This window comes from Calcarisporiella thermophila (assembly GCF_041956535.1).
Source record: "Calcarisporiella thermophila strain CBS 279.70 unplaced genomic scaffold VTP21scaffold_14, whole genome shotgun sequence".
Taxonomy (NCBI): Eukaryota; Fungi; Calcarisporiellomycota; class Calcarisporiellomycetes; order Calcarisporiellales; family Calcarisporiellaceae; genus Calcarisporiella; species Calcarisporiella thermophila.
In genome coordinates this window covers 108,319-130,649 of record NW_027192204.1, presented here as the reverse complement: position 1 = coordinate 130,649, position 22,331 = coordinate 108,319, and the positions used below count along the sequence as shown (strand labels likewise).

At 51.6% G+C, this 22,331-nt stretch overlaps 11 protein-coding genes across 11 annotated transcripts; 7 read left to right on the top strand and 4 right to left on the bottom strand.

Moving 5' to 3' along the window:
* Window positions 1-44: 44 nt before the first annotated feature.
* VTP21DRAFT_2323 (uncharacterized protein) lies at window positions 45-922 on the top strand (the record flags this gene model as incomplete). The annotated part of the gene is made up of 2 exons (XM_069392504.1): window positions 45-449; window positions 548-922. The coding sequence occupies 2 exons, from the start codon at window positions 45-47 to the stop codon at window positions 920-922; spliced, it is 780 nt and encodes a 259-aa protein (XP_069250212.1).
* Window positions 923-1,393: 471 nt separating this feature from the next.
* On the bottom strand, window positions 1,394-2,958 carry VTP21DRAFT_2322 (uncharacterized protein; the record flags this gene model as incomplete). Its single annotated transcript, XM_069392503.1, has 5 exons — window positions 1,394-1,852; window positions 1,927-2,037; window positions 2,109-2,401; window positions 2,487-2,748; window positions 2,818-2,958. 5 exons carry the CDS (start codon window positions 2,956-2,958, stop codon window positions 1,394-1,396), a joined length of 1,266 nt encoding a protein of 421 aa, XP_069250211.1.
* A 174-nt stretch (window positions 2,959-3,132) lies between these two features.
* VTP21DRAFT_2321 (uncharacterized protein) lies at window positions 3,133-4,872 on the top strand (the record flags this gene model as incomplete). Its single annotated transcript, XM_069392502.1, has 9 exons — window positions 3,133-3,237; window positions 3,331-3,479; window positions 3,565-3,597; window positions 3,660-3,708; window positions 3,783-3,940; window positions 4,014-4,235; window positions 4,313-4,574; window positions 4,695-4,734; window positions 4,814-4,872. The coding sequence occupies 9 exons, from the start codon at window positions 3,133-3,135 to the stop codon at window positions 4,870-4,872; spliced, it is 1,077 nt and encodes a 358-aa protein (XP_069250210.1).
* Window positions 4,873-5,921: 1,049 nt separating this feature from the next.
* On the top strand, window positions 5,922-6,839 carry VTP21DRAFT_2320 (uncharacterized protein; the record flags this gene model as incomplete). Its single annotated transcript, XM_069392501.1, has 1 exon — window positions 5,922-6,839. One exon carries the CDS (start codon window positions 5,922-5,924, stop codon window positions 6,837-6,839), a length of 918 nt encoding a protein of 305 aa, XP_069250209.1.
* Window positions 6,840-7,468: 629 nt separating this feature from the next.
* Window positions 7,469-9,682, bottom strand: VTP21DRAFT_2319 (uncharacterized protein; the record flags this gene model as incomplete). The annotated part of the gene is made up of 1 exon (XM_069392499.1): window positions 7,469-9,682. One exon carries the CDS (start codon window positions 9,680-9,682, stop codon window positions 7,469-7,471), a length of 2,214 nt encoding a protein of 737 aa, XP_069250208.1.
* A 285-nt stretch (window positions 9,683-9,967) lies between these two features.
* VTP21DRAFT_2318 (uncharacterized protein) lies at window positions 9,968-11,073 on the top strand (the record flags this gene model as incomplete). Its single annotated transcript, XM_069392498.1, has 6 exons — window positions 9,968-10,104; window positions 10,175-10,361; window positions 10,415-10,597; window positions 10,661-10,726; window positions 10,800-10,910; window positions 10,987-11,073. 6 exons carry the CDS (start codon window positions 9,968-9,970, stop codon window positions 11,071-11,073), a joined length of 771 nt encoding a protein of 256 aa, XP_069250207.1.
* Window positions 11,074-11,390: 317 nt separating this feature from the next.
* Window positions 11,391-12,830, top strand: VTP21DRAFT_2317 (uncharacterized protein; the record flags this gene model as incomplete). The annotated part of the gene is made up of 8 exons (XM_069392497.1): window positions 11,391-11,398; window positions 11,495-11,534; window positions 11,707-11,739; window positions 11,824-11,864; window positions 11,939-12,000; window positions 12,065-12,198; window positions 12,271-12,447; window positions 12,558-12,830. 8 exons carry the CDS (start codon window positions 11,391-11,393, stop codon window positions 12,828-12,830), a joined length of 768 nt encoding a protein of 255 aa, XP_069250206.1.
* Window positions 12,831-13,077: 247 nt separating this feature from the next.
* VTP21DRAFT_2316 (uncharacterized protein) lies at window positions 13,078-13,545 on the top strand (the record flags this gene model as incomplete). The annotated part of the gene is made up of 1 exon (XM_069392496.1): window positions 13,078-13,545. The coding sequence occupies one exon, from the start codon at window positions 13,078-13,080 to the stop codon at window positions 13,543-13,545; it is 468 nt and encodes a 155-aa protein (XP_069250205.1).
* A 1,827-nt stretch (window positions 13,546-15,372) lies between these two features.
* VTP21DRAFT_2315 (uncharacterized protein) lies at window positions 15,373-16,491 on the top strand (the record flags this gene model as incomplete). Its single annotated transcript, XM_069392495.1, has 2 exons — window positions 15,373-15,813; window positions 15,922-16,491. 2 exons carry the CDS (start codon window positions 15,373-15,375, stop codon window positions 16,489-16,491), a joined length of 1,011 nt encoding a protein of 336 aa, XP_069250204.1.
* Window positions 16,492-17,033: 542 nt separating this feature from the next.
* VTP21DRAFT_2314 (uncharacterized protein) lies at window positions 17,034-20,846 on the bottom strand (the record flags this gene model as incomplete). Its single annotated transcript, XM_069392494.1, has 5 exons — window positions 17,034-18,613; window positions 18,696-19,166; window positions 19,229-19,915; window positions 19,980-20,136; window positions 20,208-20,846. The coding sequence occupies 5 exons, from the start codon at window positions 20,844-20,846 to the stop codon at window positions 17,034-17,036; spliced, it is 3,534 nt and encodes a 1,177-aa protein (XP_069250203.1).
* Window positions 20,847-21,249: 403 nt separating this feature from the next.
* VTP21DRAFT_2313 (uncharacterized protein) lies at window positions 21,250-22,279 on the bottom strand (the record flags this gene model as incomplete). Its single annotated transcript, XM_069392493.1, has 2 exons — window positions 21,250-21,816; window positions 21,884-22,279. The coding sequence occupies 2 exons, from the start codon at window positions 22,277-22,279 to the stop codon at window positions 21,250-21,252; spliced, it is 963 nt and encodes a 320-aa protein (XP_069250202.1).
* Window positions 22,280-22,331: the final 52 nt, after the last annotated feature.

Below are 22,331 nucleotides of genomic sequence, written 5' to 3'. Positions count from 1 at the left end.
ATTAAGTGAATTCAGTTTGCAATTGCATATTATCTATCCACCAAATGGACATTTGCAATATCCTTAACTCTGGAGGGGAGGACCCCACGCAGCACTCGTTCGAGAATCTTGGTCTCTTTGCGCCGTACGCCACGCTTCCGTCCCACCACACCCCCGTGCACCCTGTGACCCCGCCAGCAGACTTCTTCACATTCCCTTTGCAGCAATCCTTCCTGCCCCACCTGTTCTCACTCCACAACGATATCCCCAATCCTACATCTTGTCCAAAGCTAACAAAAAGTGCGAGCTTGCCGAGCTCGGTTCCCAACCCACCCAGCGCTCAAACAAGACCCTTCTCGTGTCCAACCTGTGGTAAAGCTTTCTCTAGGCGGAGTGATCTTGCAAGGCACCTTAGGATTCATACGGGAGAACGCCCCTACCACTGTGCTTGGCCAGGTTGCGGAAAACAAGTAAGTCCTCCAATGTTTCCATAGATTAGACGCGTCCTATTCTATTTGCTTGTGTGTGCTTATGTCCATTTACGCGTCTATATCGTATGGTTGTCTAGTTTATCCAGCGCTCTGGTCTCACCGTACATCTTCGTACACACACTGGCGAACGCCCTCATCTCTGTCAGTATGAGGGATGCGGACGTGCTTTCTCGGATTCCTCTTCACTGGCACGGCACCGCCGCACCCATTTTGGAAAAAAGCAGCACGGCTGCCCTATTTGCCAGCGGCAATTCACGCGACGGGCCACTCTCCTGCGGCATTTGGAGCAGCACCAGCAGGAGCAAGAGCAGCGGCACCTGCACCCACATCAGTCGGGGGTAGAGGGAATGGTGGATCTAATGGGGTCGGTGGGAGGGTTTGAATCTCCTCCAGATACCCCCCTGGGTGAAGAGGTGGATTGGAGAGTCCTGGAGTATTCCGCCTCCTTTTAGGCGCTTGCTCGATTTCTAAATGTATGAATGTATAGCACTTATATATTCCCACCCGCTATTTTCACTAGTGAATAGAACTAATGTCTAGAAGATAGATTGTAATTTGTTGTCTCTTTTGCCTCTCATCCTCTCCCCCTTTACTCCTCCACCTCTCTCTTTTTCTTTTTCTTTTGCTCCTCTTCTGGCGATTCCTTTCCGCTCCCTTCCCTTTTCCTACCTCTTTTTTTTATCTATACTTCTTTTTCCTTTTTTGCTACTACAATTTGTTTATTATTTCCTTATTAATGCTGATTATTGTTATTGTTATGCGTATTTCCTTTTAAATAAAAAATGCCTAATGTAATCCATTAGAGATCTCACAGACGCTACCATATGGAGAATTTATTTTGTATATACAAAAAAAAAAAGAATAAGAGGATAAGAGTGAATCGTAATCATAATAATAGCAAATCAAAAAATCTCCATGGATGTTTATGCTAGTTTATTTTTTCTCCTCGCACCTATTCTATGTTTGGCGGCTCCGTTTTCTGCTTGCTTTTTGGTAACTTTAGATAGCGAAGGGCGCGATGAGGTCACGCCCACAGCCAGGATCAACGCCACAACACCGACATAAAATGGCCATGAGATGGTGGATGGCATCTCTGATTTCACTTCGAAATGGTGACCTTTCGGTCTGATGTGCTGCTGCTCCTCTACTAGTCTGGTCGCAAATGAAGATTCCTTTGGAGGCAGAGACTGCTTTCTAGGCACAGCTTCCGACTCCTCAGGAGTGGGGGGCGGTAACGTTCGATTGAGGACTTTGGTTGTGAGTTCGATGTTTTGCACGTTGCCAAAAAAGTCGGTTACCAGCACCTCGTTAAGCGGTCGCTTGAAGGTATCATTCCGCACACGTGGTGTGGAATTAATGAGCTCAGGGTTGTAAGTGGAAAACTGAGATGAAAAAAAAAGCATTTAGAGGTTCGGTAAGGAATAAGGCAAAAAAAGAAGACGAGAGGCATGAATACCAAGTCTTGGAGGGTTGCCTTGCTGGTCATATCTATGCGTTCCAAAAACTCCAGATTGTAGTAGGTGAATCTGTCAATCACAGCCACACCAATATCTTGATCCATATGATGCTTAAGGGAGAAAAGAGTTAGCCTTTTGGAGCTCATGCACGGGTGTTGTTCTGGCAGGAAACACCACTTACCGAATATGAGTTTTCTCCCTCTTCACTGCTTCCTGTAGCCAAAATATTAGGCGAGTAGAATCGAGTGAACATGGTGTTCGCCTGACATGTGTCAATCATAAATAGTATCTCGTGGTATCGTCGCTTCTCCCACATCTGAGCGAAAGCATCGGCAAGATCATGGCTGCTAATTTCCTCTGCATCTTGGAACTTGAGAAACTCTTTCCCTCCGTGTCCAGTCATGTAAACCAGGATGTTAGAGCGGTCATCGGTAAGCAGGCGCTTTGAGCGAGGAACATCTTCACTCACACGACCTATTCAAAAGCAAGAGATTAATTTTTATCGATTCCAACTCTATTACATAGAGGGTGAAAAGGAGCAAATGAAAGGAACATTCACCTGTCAGCATTCGAATGAAGTTTTCAACCGTGACCTCGTAGCCCCGATAATCCACCTCGACATTTTCACCATACAGGTCAAGATATCTTCCAGCATTATTGAACACCGTTGCTGGGAAGACATTGCGTGCATCACACGCGACATCGTCGGCAAGCATCAGTATGATGTTGGAATCGGGGATCCCCAGACGCTTCACAGTTCGATACATGGAAAGAGTGTTTGCGATGTGGCGGTAATTAAACCAGAATCGAGAGGTGCAGACCTGTATTAAATATAATTAGCTATCGATCGACCGATCACTTCTCCTAAAGAATTTAGAAAGATGGCTCACCAGGACTGCCCAATTATTGGTGTGTCCGCTCTGGCTGAAAAATCCTTCTACGACATCATCGTTGTTAGCAGTGGAGAGAGCGAGGAAGGGGAGAAGGAAGAGCAAGGATATATAAAAGAAAGAAATACAAGATTTTAACATTAGCGCTATGCTTATTTAATGAACTTGGGGCTCGCAATCAGGGAGGAGAGAGTAATAAAGAATTGCTGAAATGAAATTGCAGAAGCCACCAGAGCTCCTTAAGTAAACTCCGAACCGAGTAGCATATTGAAAAGGGATTAGAGAGAAATATCCATGTAGAGTAAAAAAAAAGTCATGGTACATCACTGGCTTCCCATATATTGCCTCTTAAATCTAATCTCCATAGTCTCCGCTGGCCAAACAGTATTTGAAAAGAATTTGGTAGTGACCAAGGTTTCGGTAAGTGGGACTCTGATGTTCAGAGACTAATGAAAGGTTTTTAAGTCTAAATATTCCCCATTCAACCTCTATTACGATTCACTCGTGTGAAAGTTCAATGATATCCTCCAACACCATAACCAATATGACACCCTTCACAAACACATCAAGAACTTTAGGGGAGGTCCCACGCTTGCATACGTCACTCCATGGAATAGCCATGGATATGATGTAGTGAAGATGTTCAAGGGAAAATTTGACTAGTTAAGTTGTAGAACAGTTTAATTTATTGTCGTAAACGAGAATAGTATGATTGAAGTGAATCATGTCTTTGTTATTGCTAAATAGTGTAAGCCCTGTGTGGTATAATGTACAAAGGCGGTAAGTGGATCGTTTGAATGCGAATGATACAACAGTCCTAATTTAAGGGCGGATTTGCACAGGGGGCGTCGGGAATATGTGCTGAAAGGCGGGCATGATGTGGATAAAGGGGTATAATCAAAAGCGATTGCGCAAGGGTTGTTGGTTGTGTGACGACTGAACGAGTGCCTTTTGAATTCTATTAGTGGATGGAGCAAGTTCGCGGAACAGACAATTCCCGCATCATGGGAAGAATAGTGCCGCGTTTCCTGTTCGATTCTTGGACGCAGGAGGACTTAACCGCTCTCATCCAGGATGAGGGAGAGACGGAGGCCATAGTCAGCATCATTGCAAAGGAGTGCGAGTAAGTCGACACTATGGAATAGGAATAAGCCATGCCTGGCCTTCGTTATTCACCGCACGCACCGACTCAATAGGGTACATGGATTCGACGGCTTGGTGCTCGAGGCGCTCGTGCCCACCCTTCTCCGCCACACCATCAAAGCCCTCGCTGATAGGCTGCACGAGCAAGGGAGAGAGCTGGTACTGGTGATCCCGCCGAAGAGGGAAGGAGGAGGCGGCCTGCGGGAGCTGGTGGCGGACTATGGTCAGTTTGTGGATCTCTTCTCCTTAATGACCTACGATTACTCGGGCTCCGTGTAAATACTCCTGTGCCTTTGCTGCTCTCTTTTTCTCGCGACTCGGCCACCTGATCTCGAAACTTTCAAACCTCTAGGCCCGGTCCCAACTCGCCCATTGATTGGGTGGAGGAGAACCTCGATGACCTGAGCGTCAACCCGCACAAGCTCCTCCTCGGCATCAACCTCTATGGGATGGATTATGGTGGCTCGCAGCCAACCCCCGTAATAGGCAAGACGGTCCTGGAATTGCTCACGCGCCATCGCCCCAAGGTCAAGTGGAGTGCGGACCACGAGGAACACTCGTTCGAGTATACGGAGGGAGGGGCCAGGCATCAAGTGTGGTATCCCAGCCTGAAGGTAAGTCGATAGAAGAGGAGGAGAGGGGGAGCGAGAGAGGGGGGGGGGTTCGTTAGCCATTGTTATATGATCAATGTGTGTGAGATTAAAACGCCAACACGGCATAAATGTCTCTTATAGTCTCTAGAATCGAGGCTTGAATTAGCCGAGGAGTACGATGGTAAGTCTAGCGAATCAAGTCGCTTGGGCGGTTCTGTCGGAGGACTGGCATGCTAATTGTATTATTATGGAAACGACAGTCGGGGTCGCGCTATGGGAAGTGGGTCAGGGCTTGGACTACTTTTATGAACTGCTCTAAGATGGAAGAAATCAGTTTCCCCTTTGGTCAATAGAACGGGTTTACACGTGTTTATAAAACTTGGCATTTGGAAGAAGAAAAATAAAAGATGGCCAAAGAATCACATCATACGGCGCTAAAACCTCCCCAAAGAAACCCTGCAAAAAGAATAGAAAACACACAAGGCAAACGATGCTTGACCACTATCACGAGCGGACGAGCGCACATTTTTTCCCCTTACTGAATGGGCCAAGTGTCGGCTCGGTGCTCAAAACGCCTAAGTTGGCCGAGTTTAGGAAAAACGGGGAGCATCTCTTAAGAGCTGGAATAAGCAAAGCTTGCAAGCGTCTGAAACCGATTAGCAAATGGAGGCAGGATATCAGGCGGAGACACGTTCATCCGCAGCAAGCCTGACAGCCTAGTGGGCCCGCCCTGTGGTCGGCAAGCTTCGTGAGCAAAGGCACCGGAGGGAAGCAAATTTGCCACATGGCCAGTGCGGGCTCGAGGAGGATAATGTCGAGAGACTGCCAGCTACGGCAGGCCTTGACGTTGGGCCGAATGGAAATTAAGCGTTCCTAGATAACCGCGGGATTGACACCCGCCGAATCACCGGCCTCAGTGTAACTTTTCCCTGAAACTTTACTCAACGCCGCCTAATTAGTTTATTTTCGCCCGTGAAAATGCTCGCATCTCAGCTGTGAGCAAAGCAACCAACTCCTAATTAGTCTATCCTGCATTGGCCTCTTAACAGCAAGACTTGATCGTGCGGCCAAAGCTGTTAAGGGCCCATATATATATACACTTTTCAAACATTGCCTTCCGCCCTTCCGCCCTTTTTTCTCTTCTTCGACTCTTTCTTTTCCCTTCCCATTCTCGTCTTTGTTCGCTCTTTTGTAGCCCTTTCCTTTCCTCGATCGCATCCACGCCTGATCTTAGCAATAGCTCGGTTTACTCGTCGACGCCCGAGTTAGTCAGCCCGTTGAGTTCTACAAAGGGTGGGAATCACCGAGAAAGAGAAAAGAAAACGCTAACGCAAACTATAAGCAAGAAGAGCCCCATTTGTTTGTTTGATGGATATCCAAAGCATTCTAAACAACTCCAGCCACCCACACCATCACGCCCACGCGGGCGCCCATGAGCCGCACTCGCTCGCGACGCTAGCCGCCATGGCGGCCTCGCAGTGCCAGCAGTTCGCCACCCGCCCCTACCTCTGCGCCTTCCCCGACTGCCCAAAGGCCTTTTCCCGGCGCTCGGATCTCGTGCGTCATCAGCGCATCCACACCGGCGAGCGCCCCTACGTCTGCGAGTGGCCCGGCTGCGGCAAGCGATTCATCCAGCGGTCGGCCCTGACCGTGCACGTGCGCACACACACCGGCGAGCAGCCGCACCGGTGCGAATGGCGCGGGTGCGGACGCATGTTCTCGGACTCGAGCTCGCTCGCCCGACATCGCCGAACCCACACGGGAAACAAGCCGTACGGGTGCCTTGTGCCCGGCTGTGGAAAGCAGTTCACAAGGAGAACCACGCTGACCAGGCACCATCAGCGCCACCATCAGCACCATGCGCCCCCGCCGCACCTCCAGACATCCTTGAATCACCATGCCCAGCCCCCCCATTCCCAACCGCCCGACTACAGCGACAGTCGCCGATCTTCTACTGCATCCTTCAACAGCACTGCTCCCTCTAATAACGGCACTGCTCCCATCTGCATCCCCAACAACCCGGCCCGCTCGCCCTCTCCCTTCATGCTCTGGTCGCCCCTGACCCCCCCGCGTGCTTCCGCTTTTGATCTAGCCACAGGCGCACACACCTTTGCCCCCACCGCCATGAGTAATCAATTCTTTAGAATGAATCCATCCGCGGCCGCCACCGCCATGGGCACCATGAGCACCGGCGGGCAACCGTTTGCCGCTTACCCCGCCTCAATGCTGTACGAGGGCGCGAAGCAGATAGGATGGGAGTACCCCGTGTCTGCTCCTGCGTGGTGATTTTTTTCCATCGGATTGCCTTGAAAGCTAGAACCAACGTCTCCACCCCTCTCCCCTGCCGCCATTTTTCCATATATTTTGATACATTTGCATGTATTATAGCCTAAGTGTGTTTATATATATATATTATAAAATGCTCATTTTTTTTATTAGTGTAAAGACATCAACCCTATCATCCGATATTCCCCCCCTTTTCATCTTGTATTTCTAGCTTTTTTTTTTATTATTGCCTTTTTATTTCATGTCTTCTTCCTCCCCTCACTTATTACATGTATTCGTTGGCAAGCATCCATTTCTCCCTCACATGTATTTCTTTCCTGATGTTCGCCGTGGATATGGCTACTAGTTCATCTGTGTCTTCCACCTCTTCGAAGTATTGGTCAGGGCATTTAAGATAAATATCATAATCAAATATATATATATATAATCATTATTAGAAATAGCAGAAAGAGAAAGCTCTATATCGAAAAGGAATATAATTACATTTTCTTTTAAAGACAAGCACTCATCATATTTAAAAAGTAAATAAGAAAAAGGAGGAGAAAATGAAAGATAATCGAAGTCCCGAGAAGAAAGGAAATAGAAAGTCCATGAAAGTGAGCCCTCGAAAAAAATTAAGCAGACCACCTCTACGTCTCTTCCCCGCCCCGCTTCTTTATCTCATCCAGAACGGTGGACGCGATAAAATCGGGCGGAATCCCCTGGGCCGCCATCCGGTCCATGATGTTTTTCGCGTGGGCAACTTCACCGCAGCGGAGCCACACGACGGCCATCGCGGTATAGGCCACGACATTGGGCTGCACGCCTGCCTCCAGCATTCCGTGCCATATCGCATCGGCCCTCTTCGCGAGCTTCAACTCTGCGCAAGGGGCCAGGAGGGTGGTGAGGGTGTGGACATTGGGCCGGATCCCGGTTGACAGCATTTCCGACACGAGATGGTCGCCCGGTATCACGTCCTCCTCGGAGGTACAATATAAGAGGGCTCGGCGCAGAAGCACCGTGTAGGCCACCATATCATCCTGGGTGTCTAGGGTCTGCATCTTATCCAGCAATGCATCCACCATCTTGACGACGCTGCCACCCTCCCCAAACCTCCTCGGCCGCCTCTCCTCCAACTGCTCTTTGCCCTTCGGCTCCTCTCGAGACGACTGGAGAGGCCGCTGGGGATGTTTTCGCCGCCATCGCAGCCATTGCAACTCCTCCTTCACGATGCCATCCAGGACGGCGTTGAAGGTCCACGTGGACGGCTTCCAGCCCGCACGCACCATCCCCTCCAATATCTTTATCACTCCAGACGCGGTCCGAAGGCCGCCATCGGATGGCGCCTTCTCCGCATCCAGGTTTGCGAGTAGGGTGTGAAAGGTTGCCGGGGTGGGGACAATGCCGTCGTGCTCCATTTTTTGGAGTATATTGGTGGCCGAGCGTTCAGCGCGCGCCGTCCTCAGCTCGCCCTTGAGCAGCATGTTGTAGATGGGAGCGCTCGGTTCTAGCCCACGTGCTCTCATTGCCGATATGCAACGGTCCGCCTCCACGAGTCGCCCCGCATCCACCTGCCGGTTGATCAAGAGTCCATAGGTCACTACGTCGGGCTCTATTCCCGTGGCCACCATTCTCTCGCACAGCTGCACCGCCTCGGGCACCATGCCCTCACTTAGGTACATCCCTATCATGGTGTTGTAAGCGGGCCGTGTGCGCCTTGGCAGGTGCTCAAAAAGTTGCTGTGCGCGCTGGACATACCCATGCTGAGCATAGGTTCGTAGCAGGATGTTGGCGCCAATCGCGCAGGTCGTCCAGTGGGACAGCCGCTCCACCGCGTCGACCTGCCCGGCCATTCCAAGAGCATCCATCAGCTGATGCAGGGTTCTTGTGGATGGCTTGATGCCGGCTTTTTGCATTTCGTCCAGGTACCACTGCGCCCTCTCCAGATCGTTGGCTCGCAAGTGAGCGCCCATCAAGATGTTGAAGGTGACGACGTCGGGGCGGAATCCCTGGCGCTCGATCCATGCGAGCGTCTCCTTGGCTCCCTTGAAGTCGTTTTCCCTCGCTTGAGCGGCGAGGAGTGTGTTGAACGAGACCAGGTCGGGCCTAAGACCGCTGGCTTCGACTTCGCGGAGCACATCCTTCACACCCGAGATGTCGCCACTCCGTGCAAAAGCCGACATGACCCTATTGAAGGCTGCAATCTGGGGTTGGACTCGGCCCTCGCTCTCCTCCCGTATCCGCGCTATTAGAGCCTTTGCTCGCAAGGCTTCTCCGAACCGGGCATAGATGGTCAACATGGTTTCGTAGTCGGCATGCGACCATCGGATGTTAGCGGCGCGAGAGTCAGCTAGGAGGCGGTCGAGCCTCGAGAGGGTATCACGACGATGCCGTCGGAAACGGATCAATTCAAGGACTCGCCGAAAATCATGGAGATTCAGATGGGTGGCCTTTCCCGCCGCAGAGAGCATCTCGTAGGTGTCCCACGCGTCTTGTTTTCGTTGAGCTCCTAGGAATCTGCGGAGTGAAAGGACGAGCGGATCGGTGGTGGGGGTGGGTCGAGTCCCTCGATAAAGCCATTGCCCGTAATTCTTTGGCTTTCTCTCCGGGGCCAGATCGTGTTTTGATGTTTGCGCCAGGGGCGATGTGAGTGGAATGGAGGTATAAAGTCGCTTACATTGCCAGCACCGGAACACGGGCCGGGGAGACGGCGACGTTAATTTTGCTTTGCTGGGTGGGATGGAATATTGTAGAAGCCGTAGCCGGCTGATGTTGCGGACTAAAAGTAGTGGAGCAGAGCCGTGTTGAGGGGAGAGCGCCATAATCACCGAATCGTAGTTGGATGCGCCTTCACGACCCGGCATAGGGCGTTCCCTTCAGAGTACGAAGTTTGTGATGGAGAAAAGGACCTCAGAGTGTTACAGAATGCGAGAGGGACGGGCTATTTGATGAATTGGTTATGCAATCTGCTCGATGACACGCATCTTCTAGTTTAAGTGCGAGAGGGAAAATTGATAGCGGTCTTGATTGTTTTTGCTTTTGAAATGCATGAGGTCACCAATAAGCCACCTTTGACTGCGAAAACCTTGGGTCTTTAGACATTTGAAGTGGCCTGCCTACCGGTTGGGACTGGTTACTGTTCACTAGGGATGTCGTCGATTTTGTACCGAGGAGAAGATGAACAAGACGATTTAGACAGTCGCTCCGTTCTGCCCGTCTCAGAAAGGGCTGATCTCAACCCAGAAAATCCGCCCGCAACGGGAGAGGAATACCTTCGTCTTGTTAGGTGGATTGCAGACCCTACTTAATCGCGTAGCCAAAGTCCACTGATCTATTGTTGCTTTAATTACCATTAGAATGGAGGCCAGGAAAAGGCCTGCTGTGGTGGTAGCTCAGAAAAAGCCTCCCGAATCCTCGTCGCCGGGAAAATTGCCTAAGAGCTACGCGGCTGGTCCTTCTGCAAACCCTGGTGTGCCTACAAAATGGGTGCCCGATTTGGAGTGGCAAGAGACCTTTTTAAAGTCATTTGAAGCACAGCGCAAGGTATTAACCGATTTCCGTGCTTTGAAGGCTTCTACTAACATCTCTTCATCTAGCATTTCTCGAAGACTAATAAGCATGAGAAAATGAGGCATAAACTCCCGAAAACCCAGGACGAGCAAGGATGGATGGCATTTTGCTATGGCGATGCCAAGGAGTTATCAAAGGATGAGGAAATATCCGCCGAAGGGAATGAGGAGAAGGTCGACCATTTGAGTGCCGTTAATTCTATCGATCAGGTTAGTTCAATTCGAAGCTCTGAAGGGGAACCCGGAAAAAACCAATTTTATTTTCAATATTAGCGCACAGCACTGCAATTGCTAAAATATCACACGAAATGGATAGGGCCTAGTATCTCAGTGCGGCAGGTAGGCTCTTCTTCCTTTGATTTGTTTTTTCCCTTGTAGTTGACTTCGATTCACCCAATGGTTTGTATGACAGTCGCAATGGATCTACGCCCTCCTCTTACGAATCGACAAGGCAATGACCTCGGATCAAATGTTTATTCTGCGCGACCTCTGCCGACGGTGTATGACCATTCGCAGTCAACTGGTTTGTATGGCTATAACTGGGCGCATACCTATGGCCAAGGACAGAAGGAGCTTATCGAGAACTGACCTATTTTTAGGAAGGGCCGACGGATCCATGTATTGCCTCGCTGAACATCTTTATCACGGTGGTTGTGAAATATTTTGGGCAAGGAGATCTAGGGTAGAACTTCAAGCTTCGGCACAATTGCCCATAAGCGCAATCTTGTACAGTTTTTTTTTTATAATAAACATCAATAGATTTATCAAAATGGGGAATGAAGTCGGGCACACCTAACCTTGTGCATCCATACACAGTTTTTTGGTTGAAATGAAATAGGAGGCTATTCGAGCGGGGTATGGACTGCATTGAAAGCGTGCACAAGAACTCGAGAAGGAACGGTGGCGCAGTCCCTCAACTGTCTGTCCCTAGCCCATTTTTAAACCGCGAGTGTTATTTTACCTCGTCTTCCCTGCTCTTTCTTACCCGGCAATAAACGCACTCATGAGCTGGTAGGTCTCTTGTCTTTTTTCTATTCCGCAAAAATGCTTGATGCCATTTTAACTGTTTTCCTCATTTCCATTTGGCTTCCTATGGCCGACCCATAGGTCTGGATTTAAGAAGAACCTTAACCGTGCGGGGACCTCGGTAAATAATCTCCATCTTTTCTCTTCTCTGGCCATCGCGTTATTTTTTGCTCGCCGTCATTCTCCCCGCATGGCTCGGAGAAGAATACAGGCGGCCTTGAATTAGTTGACGCGCATTATGTCAAGTACTGCCTCTTTTCTAACATTCTTTCATTTGCTTAACTACTCGCTAGCTTATGCAACGGGCGGGTGCGATGGAGAAGACGGTACAATGTTTATCTATTATAAGAGCTGTGCCACTGCGCATGCTTTCTTGGGTATAATGGCCTAACCGGGCTCTTCCATTCTAGGTCGACCAAGAGTTCGACGAGGAAGAAAGGCGATTTCGGGTGTAAGTAGAAACGTGCGGCATGGGAAGGGCAGGTGTAGTCCGGATGGGCTGATAATCGTGTCTCATCATGATAGATTGGAGCAGAAGTCCGAGAAACTATACAAGGAGACCAAGGGGTACTTGGATTCGCTTAGAGGTATTCGCTTAGTTTTCACTTTGTTTAGCGCCGTGCATCCTCCTAATCAAGTGACATTCAATAGCCGTCGCTGGCACACAGAAGCGTATCGCCGAGACGATCCAGCAGTTCTACGACGAGTCTGCGCCGATGGGCGTGTGCGGCATCCGGTATAAGCAGACGATGGATAACCTGGAGGATATGCTCCGACTGGAGATGGTGAGTTGAGATACGCCTACAAACCTTCCAGGGGTGCCCCATGTGAATTGTCGCAACTTCTCGACATGATAGGATCAGACGTACCGGCAAACGGTCATCGATCCAATTGGGCGTTTCTGCTCGTACTTTCCAGAGATCAATGACGCCATCAAGAAGCGCAATAAAAAGCTGCTGGACTATGACGCGTCGAGAAACCGGGTGCGCAAGTTAGTGGACAAGACGAGCGAGGATGCTTCGCGGTTACCTCGGGTAAGTGGCCTTGGCCGTGTTCTCAAACACGCTTCTTCTCGCCCTTGCGAGCGAGGGGAGTATAAGCAATGCCAACCCTTCTGCCCCCTCTCCCCCCCTCTCCCCTCTAGGCCGAGCAGGAGGCCAACGTCTCGCGCGAAATCTACGAGCATCTCAACATGATGCTCACCAACGAGCTGCCCAAGGTGGTGGACATACGCGTGCCCTATCTGGACCCGTCGTTCGAGGCCATGGTCAAGGCGCAGCTGAAGTACTTCCGCCACACGCACGAGAAGCTGGACACGCTGCACGAGTATTTCCCGCCGGAGGACCCGACGCTGGAGCACAGGGTCGAGGGGATTCTGCAGCAGATGCGGGACTTGACTATTTGTGGGATCAATTGAGCCATCCATTTCGGCCGCATTCGATGGCTGCGCAGCTGCCGATGCGGTTTTTCCATCTTTGTTCGAAATTTCGTTTTAATTAGTTTGTGCAACAAGTGATCGAGTGTGAGGGGACAAATTGGCAAAACTTGAGCCATTGCCGATTTTCCTCCATCCTTTTGTTTTGATTTCCCCTCCCTCTCTAATCTGTCAGTTTGCCCTCATTAAAGCGTCCCCCTGATCACGAGCATCATTTGTTTGCATCGCGATGAAATTGTTCGTGTCGTTCCTTCTCTTGCTCCTCCCCTCTTTAGTGCTGGCTTCACACCAACTCCACGACCGTGGCCTGCTTGATGATATCTTTGGCGGCCCTCAAAAGGATCCTCCCCAAACCCATCCCAACAACCAACCCGCCCCCACCAATCCCCCCAATAATCCTCCCAAAAAACCCGGCATAGTCGACAACATTGTCTCCAATGTGGATTCCATCTTCAATCCGAATAAGCCGCAAACCCCCACCGAATCCCGCTCCTCATCGGCAGCCCCTCTCTCCACCGCGCTGAGCTCCACCAATGATGCAGTAACCGTGCCGGCGGTGGTCATGGTTACCAGAACCGCGGCCCCCATCGCACCGTCTGTGACCGGCAGCTTGTACAATAGCACCGCATGGAGCGTGCACGCGACTTGGTGGATCGGCGCGGTCATCGCGTTGGTTTTCCTTATGACATCCGTGTAAATGCATGCTGAGCTTTTCAAATTGTTGTTCCTTTATTATTATTCCTTTCTATTTTTCTTTCTATAGCTTCACCTTTGTCTCCCCCTCTTTGCATGTAGTTCATAGTCCGTAATGTCTCGCCTCATACTTTTTTTTTTGGATATCCTATCTTATATTTTCCCCTCTATACTCTACCTCACATCCCCTGCCACGTATTTTCCTCTCGTAGCGTGCTTTCCCGCTTTACCCCCATGTTTCTTCTCTACTAGTTACACAATAAATTCAGGAGTTGGTTTAATAGGATAGAAGAAGAGTGGCAAAAGCCGCGGCTCTGGTATACGTTATGAAAAGAGTAACGAGGAGGGACCGTCGAGGTCTATTCATCCTAAATGGGGGTGGGGGTGGACCGTTTGGGGCATCCCTATCCAGGGGCACCGCCCGTTGCTCTAGTCTACACGCCTACCGAAGCATATCAGTGAAATCGTTAAAAACTGGGATTGCGTTGAGATGCCATGGGAAAGCGTTGTGGAGGAGAGCCTCCTTTTCCCATCGATTCAGGTTTCATTGCCTTTCTGAAATCACGTTCAAGAAACTTGCCACTCCCCCCCCCCACCTCCATCTTAGATGCAATCTCGATCCAAATCTAGAGATACAACTCCCATATCATTCCCCCGAGCTATTAAATCGGGGATGGCTAATCTAAATTCATATAATTCCATGTTAGTTAACATTGAATGTTAACGAAGATATCCATATTGGTTGCAAGCGTCTTGGACTCAGGAAACACCGGCTCAGCTCAACGTGCTAGTTATGGATCGAATACAGGGGGCATGACCGACAGGGGTATGCTTGCGGTCGCATAATATCACACACGTGTTCTCAGAAGGGGAATGAAACCGCAATTCAATGTCACTCTAAATGGGATAGGCATTCGCGTGTTATCACAAGTCAAACAGCATTATTGTGTTGGTGGTGAAAACAATAAACAGCCGCAAGACCATGAATAAATGGATGGCTTGCCATGCACCATAACCTGGTGGCATACGAGTTCGTTACCATCCTGGAGCCTTATATGAATGCCTAATAGGGCTAAGTGGTGGTCCAAGGCCTGATAAACCGTGGCAACGCTTACGTAAATGGACGGAGATGGTTCGCGCTCGATTCATCTCTCTCTTCTCGCCCGGATGGCCATGTTTCTCTCTCCTAACAACCTAGTAAGCTTGTATTAACAGCTGCTTTCTGAGGCTTTGGATGCGTTCCTACTTTCCATTTATAGCTTTGGAGAAGGGTGGCGAGTTAGGCTAGAGCATTAAAATCCTTCGATCTAGCCTAGAATTTGGTTGAAACACCCGAATTGGAGTAACCAGGGGGAGGAACTTCGCAAGGAATGGGAGAAGGCTCCACTCTGGGCTCTCCATCGTGGAAATACGCGCAAACTGCAGCTCGGCTAGTATTCGTATTTGCAGGCCGACTTTGAGGGGGGCCAAATTACCCCTCACAAGGGTGTCCATTTTTTGGAGTAATGGCGACTGGTGTTGCCAAACCCCTACCTCAAGCTAGCCACCAAGCTCGCATTGTATTTTATTTTTCACCCATTTGAGCCGCTAACATTCATCCTCAGCCATTCTCCTAATCCAATCCGTTTGCTATTTTTTATAATAACAGCTGCTTGCTGTAGGCGAACAAATGTTTATTGACCCTCGGCAATTGGCGAGACGATATTGAGATAGGGTATTGGGCCATCAATATGAGCCTGGAGTATGCCCTACCGCTATTCCAGGACACTAAAGAATTCACGGGATCAGGGCGAATTTCCAGGAATAAGGCACCATTGGAAAAGTCCACAAAATGAACCCGCGCTTTGATATCGTTTTACCTCAGCACAACAGCCTATTTCGCCAAAGCCGGGCACAGCTGCAGAAGACGGTGCGTCGAAGCTTGAGGGTAAGGCCCATGTTTTATCCCACCGGCAGGCCTGCGCAGCAGCTTGTGCTATACGAGCGGCCAACGATGTGGGGGGCCGCTGGATACGATAATGACAGCTGGGACAAGACGGCAGGTTTCAATTTAGGTGCTGCTCCTCGAAAGGGTGGCTTTTACGCTAGTTCGACGCTTTCATTTTTCCTCTTCGCGAATTCAAACTACGAACCGCTTCATAGGGCCCGGCATCCACTCTTGTTAGTTCCTTCATTTTCCATAGTATCGAACGCTCTGCACACCATGAATGGGGTCACCCCCCCTCCATTAGAATGGCGGTATGAAATGCGTCGCGAGATGCAGGAGATACTTGTAATTGTCATTTCGATCGCGCATTCATCGCTAACATGCTTCTAGAATATCCCACTGATGACCTCCTATTGTTTTTCTTTGCTTCTCTCGCTCTCTTCTCTTGTATAGTCGGGACTCTATCTCGGCCCTTACACGGCATCCCGCAATCTCCCACTCTTGACCCAGGCCGGCATCACCCATATCCTTTGCGTCCGCGACGAGCAGGAGCACCAGCTCTTGCGGCCTCTTCATCCTCAGCACTTTTCGTACCTGGAGCTCGAACTCTCACGGCACCGCAACATGATCCCAGTGTTTACCACCGCGAAGCAGTTTATAGACGCCGCCCTGCACTCCGGCGGCAAGGTGCTGGTCTACTGCGCCAGCGGCATCTCAAGCGCACCCACATTTGTGATTGCTTATATAATGGAGACCCTTGGGCTGGGCTACGAGGAGGCCTTTGAGATGGTGCAGGCGCGGCGGTTCTGCATGAATCCATGCGAAAACTTCAAGAGCCAGCTGAAGGAGTACGAGCCGATCCTGACGGCGCGGGCGCAGATGCAGCAAGATGTGGATGAGAACAAGATGCTGAGGGGGATGCGGAGGCCGCTGGCAGAAACGGGGAGCGAAGAGAACGCTGGGTCGGTGGGGGGCGAAGACTGGAGTCGGCGACGGCGAAGATTATCCAACGAGGCGATGTGAAGGGTGGAATTGTTTTCTTTTGCTTTATTTTCTATTCTATATGCTGTTTTGCTCCTCCTCCTCCCTCTCCCCCTCCTCTATTCCGCCCTTTCCCTCTCTCCCCCTTCGCTCCGCTATTCTCTCTTGCATTGATGCGCGACATGTTTATGTTTTTATTTTGCTTTTTCTTTTTATTATCTGCTTTCCCTTTTCAGTCGACAAATATTGTACTATTATTTGATTCTATTTCCCGTGGCATAATGAAGAGGAGTTTGCGTCTGCTTGTACGAGGGAGCGTCAAATGGTCCATCCATTAAACCATCGTAGATGAATATTACAGGTGGAGGGTAGAAAAAGCGACAAGGAGAAAAAAAAACAAAAGATGGCTGAAAAACATAAAAAAATTTACACATTAAAAAGAAAGAGGTAAACAAACAGGAGACAAGCACAAGAAAATAAGAAAACAGGAGGAATCTTAAAAAAAAAAGCAAAGCGTGAGTCTATACTTGGCTCTCTCCATCGGGCCAAGGCACATTAGCGGGCGCCCCGCGTTCTCAAACCTCTCAGGACCGCTTCCGCCGTCGCTTCACCCACTCGTTGATGCGGCCATTCATCTCCCGGGTCTCCTTCCGAAGGTGTAGCCAGCACAACCACAGCACGCCACCCACGCTCACCCAGTTCACCCACCACGCATAGCGAACTCCAAACACCACCCCCGAGACACACCCGATGGCCCACAGGGCCTCCATCAGCAACCGCGTCCGCCACCCCCCCAGCTCCTCAAACATGCAGTCGCTGTCGCTGGCCATCAACTCCGCGTGGAAGAGTACGGGGGCCACCGAGAGCAGGTTGTGGTCCGAGGAGAAGGGCACGAGCCAGAGCACCGAGAGGTTGCGTATCCAAACCATGAGCACGGTCAGATTGAACGGGAGCATGGCGATCAACAGGACGAGCACCGCCTCCAGGTAATGGAACCGGTTGCGGTGGCGTTGGCGATCCGCGGGATGAGGGGCGACGTGGGCCTGGATGCCCGCACGGATGCACGAGACCACTTCAACGAGGAGCCCCACCACAAAGGCAAACTGGTGCGGAAAGAGAGTGGCGACGAGGACGAAGAGCACCACCGTGGCAACGAGTCGGCGTTGGAACCGATCCACATTCGATCCGGGGGACGCTCGCAGTCGTGTACAAACCGGCGGGAGGCCCAGGAGCTCTAGCCCCACCATCAGTTGCACCGCCAGCCGCAGGAGCCCCCCGACCACCGCCCAGAGCACGACCGTGATGCCCGCAGCGATCAAGAGAAAAAAGCCAGGCAGCCACCAAAAGAGCGGGTCGGTGTTGCCAAGCAGAAGCTCTTCGGTCCCGAAGAAGGCTCGGCCGGAGTTCACGAGCAAGGGCAGACGGAGGTGGATGGAGGCGTCGACGGGGAACGGAAAGGTTGAAAATTTGCGAAGCTTCAGCAGGGACGAGGGCGGGGGGATCGAGACGGAGGCAGACGCCGCGTGGAGCGCAGGGCGCAGGTGCGCAGTCTCTGGCCACAGCGGGGGCGCACTAATGGGCGAGGGCGTGTAGGGCCGCCACACCTGATACAGGGCGAGGGCAGAAGTGACCAGGATCAGCAGGGGAAGGGTTTTTTTGAGGACGTGATAAATCCCCTCGCCAAAATGCGGGAACCCCGCTCCGCGCTGATAGGAACGCAGCAGCCATCGCAACACCAGCAGCACGATTATCATGGGATAGGTGGCGAGCACCAATCTATACGGCATGACCAACCTACCCAAGCTCCCGTAGAGGTTCAGCCTCACCCGGACGTCTAGCCCCCCCGGGCAGGATGGGTCTGCCCAAATGCGCAGCTTCAGCCCTCGCTTATCCGAGCTTGCGAGGAGCGAGGTGGAGTAGGGCGCCGGCCCGTGAAACAAGAGATCCACCTCCGACACATTAACGTGGTACTTCACCTCATGCATGGTGGGGATGGACTGGCGAACCAGGGGCGTGAAAAGAGCACGATCAGGCGGGCAACCATGCTGAGAGACCGAGAGGCGATACGCAAGGAGACCGCCTTCGAGGGCAGGCATTTGGACAGTAGCGGATAAAATCGGGCGCCCCTCAAATTTTCCGACGTGGAGTCCCCTCGTGAGGATGTCTGCAAGAGTGGAGGGAAAAATGAATCCAAGGTTACTACGGGCCGTGGAAAATTAACAAATACAAATGAGACTCCAAAATACCTTTGATGCTGGACGCGTCCACGACGGAGTTCTCCTCCGAGTTGAAAAATTCCGCCACGACAAACCCGGACACGCTCTCAGGGCCGCCCCGATCCATCCAGACCACATACTGAAAGTCGTGCATCTCTCCTGTACTCATCTCAACCAGCTGGAAAGTTCGTCCCGAGAAGGCCACTTCTTCGCGTGCGGAGGAGGCTGGGACAGGGATCGCATGCGCGGATACGGATACACAGAGGAGGCGATCTAGAGGCAGGAGAGCGTCCATGGCTTCACACAAGAGGACGTCGAACCTCGAGCCAAGCGGCTGATCCGTCAAGAGGGAGAAAGAGTTGAGGGTCGTGGAGGGGATTGGGATGAGATGGGATTCCGGGTCCAACGTGGCCCGAGGGGTGGAGAGGTTTTTTGCGAAGGAGGGTGGGGATGCCAGCGTGTACCTCAGCTTGTTTAAATCGACCAGGGTACGGGCTCGATCTAAGGAGAGAAAATTCGGTTAGTTGCCGATCTACCACCGACGAAACACATCCTCTTCCTACCGAGATGACCGGCTCTCTCGGGTGGCTTGAAGCCCTCCTCGAGTCCATCCACCAGCGCCTTTCGAAGTATTTCCACCCTCTCTGCGACCGGCTTCGTTTGGCCCGAGAGGCGTGCATCGGAAATGTCCAGCAATGCCTTGGCCACCACACGCACTAGCTGGTTGCACCACAGGATGCACAGATGATCCGTGCTCAACCATACGTTGGGCACTCCCGAGGTGAACACGGTGAAGCCATGGGTGGGAGGCACGATCGAATTGAGGTTGGCTGTGTCCGAAGAGACGATCTCGTCCAGCCGCCCGCTCACCACCGACACCACCACCACCTCCGAAAGGCGGCCCGTTTCGTATCCTCTCCGCCAGAACTGCGTGATCTCGGCGTATATCTTGGATATGACGGGGTCGAAGGTGACGGGCGGGAGGAGATGCGGGGTGGCAAACGTGAGCAGCGTGTTGATCGTGCCCGGCTGGAAATTGGGCATGATGAACATGGTGCGCGCAACCACCCCCCCCATCGAATGCCCCACAACAATGACGGAGGTCGGGTCGGGTAGCACGCGATTCGCCAAGCTGGCTCTGCGACCCTGGGGGTATTGCGTGAGGATGTATTGGATCGCGTCATTTAGGTATTCTGCCTGTTCCAAAAGCGAGTTCCCGTGGAACGCCGTCAGCTCCTCGTTGAAATCCACTAAAGGGAAAAGAAGGGCGTTGAGACCGGTATTCATTCCTATGGAAGATTTAAGTAGGCTCACCCGTGAAAAAGTCCAGGTTCAGGAGCTCACTCTCCTGAGCCTCCTTATGCTCTCCCGCCAACTGGAAAAAATGGATGGCGGCTTCCGCAGCAATGGAACGCATCTGCTTGTAGCTGCCAGCGTTTCCCGGAATAAATAAAACAGGGATCCCCGAAGGCTACCAACCAAAATGGACACGCATATGTATACATGGGTAAAGAAAGAAATTGCAAAGCGAAAAGCCCCTACCTCATCCCCCACATCGTACCCACTTTCACGATATAAATACAGTGTATATTTCCCCGCGAATCGCGTCCGCTCGCTGTCGAACTCTGCCTGTCGTATGTATCTCGGACGCATATAGGAGGATGCGCATCCTTCCCGATCGCGAAGATGGTGCAGGAAGGAGTCGAGGATCACGGCGAGTAGAGCGAGGGTCCCGGCGGCAAGGATGAGCAGAGTGGCTACCAATTTTGTACGTGATATCCTTCTATGGTTTCGTGTATTAAATAGTTTGAACTCGTGTGCTCGTTTGAGGTTGCTGTGATTAGTGGATGATAATGGATGCGACATTGGGGTATCCGACGGTTGCGACATGGAGGGGGAGAATGAAGGCGATGACGATGAAATCGGGGTTATAAGCGGAGTGTCTATTGCGCCCTTCTCGCCGGGGGGTTTGCGCTTCTTTGTACCTAGGGCGAGGCAGGATGAACAGACATCGCCCTCATTACCTCCGAGGGATGTGGGGGTCGAGGGCGATGTGCCGGGTGGAGAGGGCAAGGAAAGGGCGGCATCAGGTGAAGGGTATAAGGCCGGCGGAGCTATTGCCGGGGGGAGTAATCCAGCGGATGAAGCGTCATCGGGGGGGAGAGTTTCGTCCTCATCCATAGCTCTTCCTTGGCTTTATCAATGGGTTGAGGATCAGTCCCGGGCAACCTCACCTCCGATTCTGCAAAGAGAAGAGGGATGAAGTTTCCGGTGGATGAGGGTCGTGGTGGAGCACGAGAAAATGGAGGCAGATTATATTTATTGTATAAGATAACAAGCCCAATCGTGAATGACTAGACACAACCTTAGCGCGGGGAAGGGGATTTTCAATTTCGCAAACAAGAAAAAATGCTCAAGAATCGACCATAATTTCACACTTTCGAATCGAAAAAATCCTTCAGCCACAAAATAGAATGCATGACGAAAGAGGCGATAAATCCGGCAACAAGACAGGGAGAAAGGGGGTGGCGGAGCCGCAGACTGCTCCTCCCCTTCGCTGATGGGGGGGAGGGCGGCGCGATGGTCATTTCGACCGAACATTCTCGTGGGGCTTCTCATTGACCTCGAGCGTGAACACGTCTGGTCGCGAGTAGTGCCCAACCACGTCGAACTCGAACTTGGCCCGAACGATCTCGTCAAGGTCCAGGTCGGCCACCAGGATCCCTTGCTCGCCACGCAGGGGACCCGCCAGGATTTCGCCCAGCGGCGAAACAATCACGCTACCCCCCGAGGACATGATATGATCGGGGTTGTGTGGGTCGCCGTCGATGATCGGGTGGTCTTCGGGAAAGTCGGACTGACGGTTGAACTGATTGCAGCCGAGAACGAAGCAGCGGCCCTCGGTGGCAATGTGCTGCATGCTCTGCACCCAGCGGTCGCGCCCGTCCGCGGTGGGAGCACAGTAGATTTGCGTTCCCTTTGAGTACAAGAAGTACCGGAGAAGGGGCATGTAGTTCTCCCAGCAGATGGCGCCGCCAATTTTGGCAGTCACCGGATGCGCTTGCTCCTTGATGAACTCGATTTCGAGGACGGGCATGGTCGAGCCGTCCCCCATGCCCCATAGGATCCGCTCTGTGGCGGTTGGCATCAGCTATGGAGAGAGGGAGAGAGAAGCATTAGCACACCTAGCAGGTTGGCCTATATTTGCGCAATCGTACCTTGCGATGTTTGGCAAGATACCCATCGACCGGATCCACGTACACAATGGTGCAGTAGAGCGTACTTCCTCCCCTCTCAATCACCCCGACCACCAGGAACAGGTTATTTTCGCTAGCAATCCTCTCCAATTCCTTGATTTCAGGGCCAGGCACCGCAATCGCGGCATTGAAGTAGCGCTTGAACTCATCGCGTCCAGATTCTTGACGATTCCCGAGATAGGTTCCGAATATGGACCCGCGGGGATAGCCGCCAATGAACCCCTCGGGGAAGACGACTAGTTGCGCGCCCTTCGACTTCGCCTCTGCGGCCAAAGAAGCAAGTCTGGCGAGCGTCTTGGGGGTGTTGAAATAGACGGAGGAGGTTTGAACTACTGCGGCGCGTAAGATGTTGGGCATCACGAGAGAGAGAGAGAGAGAGAGAGAGAGTGGAGGAAGGAAAGTGGGGAGA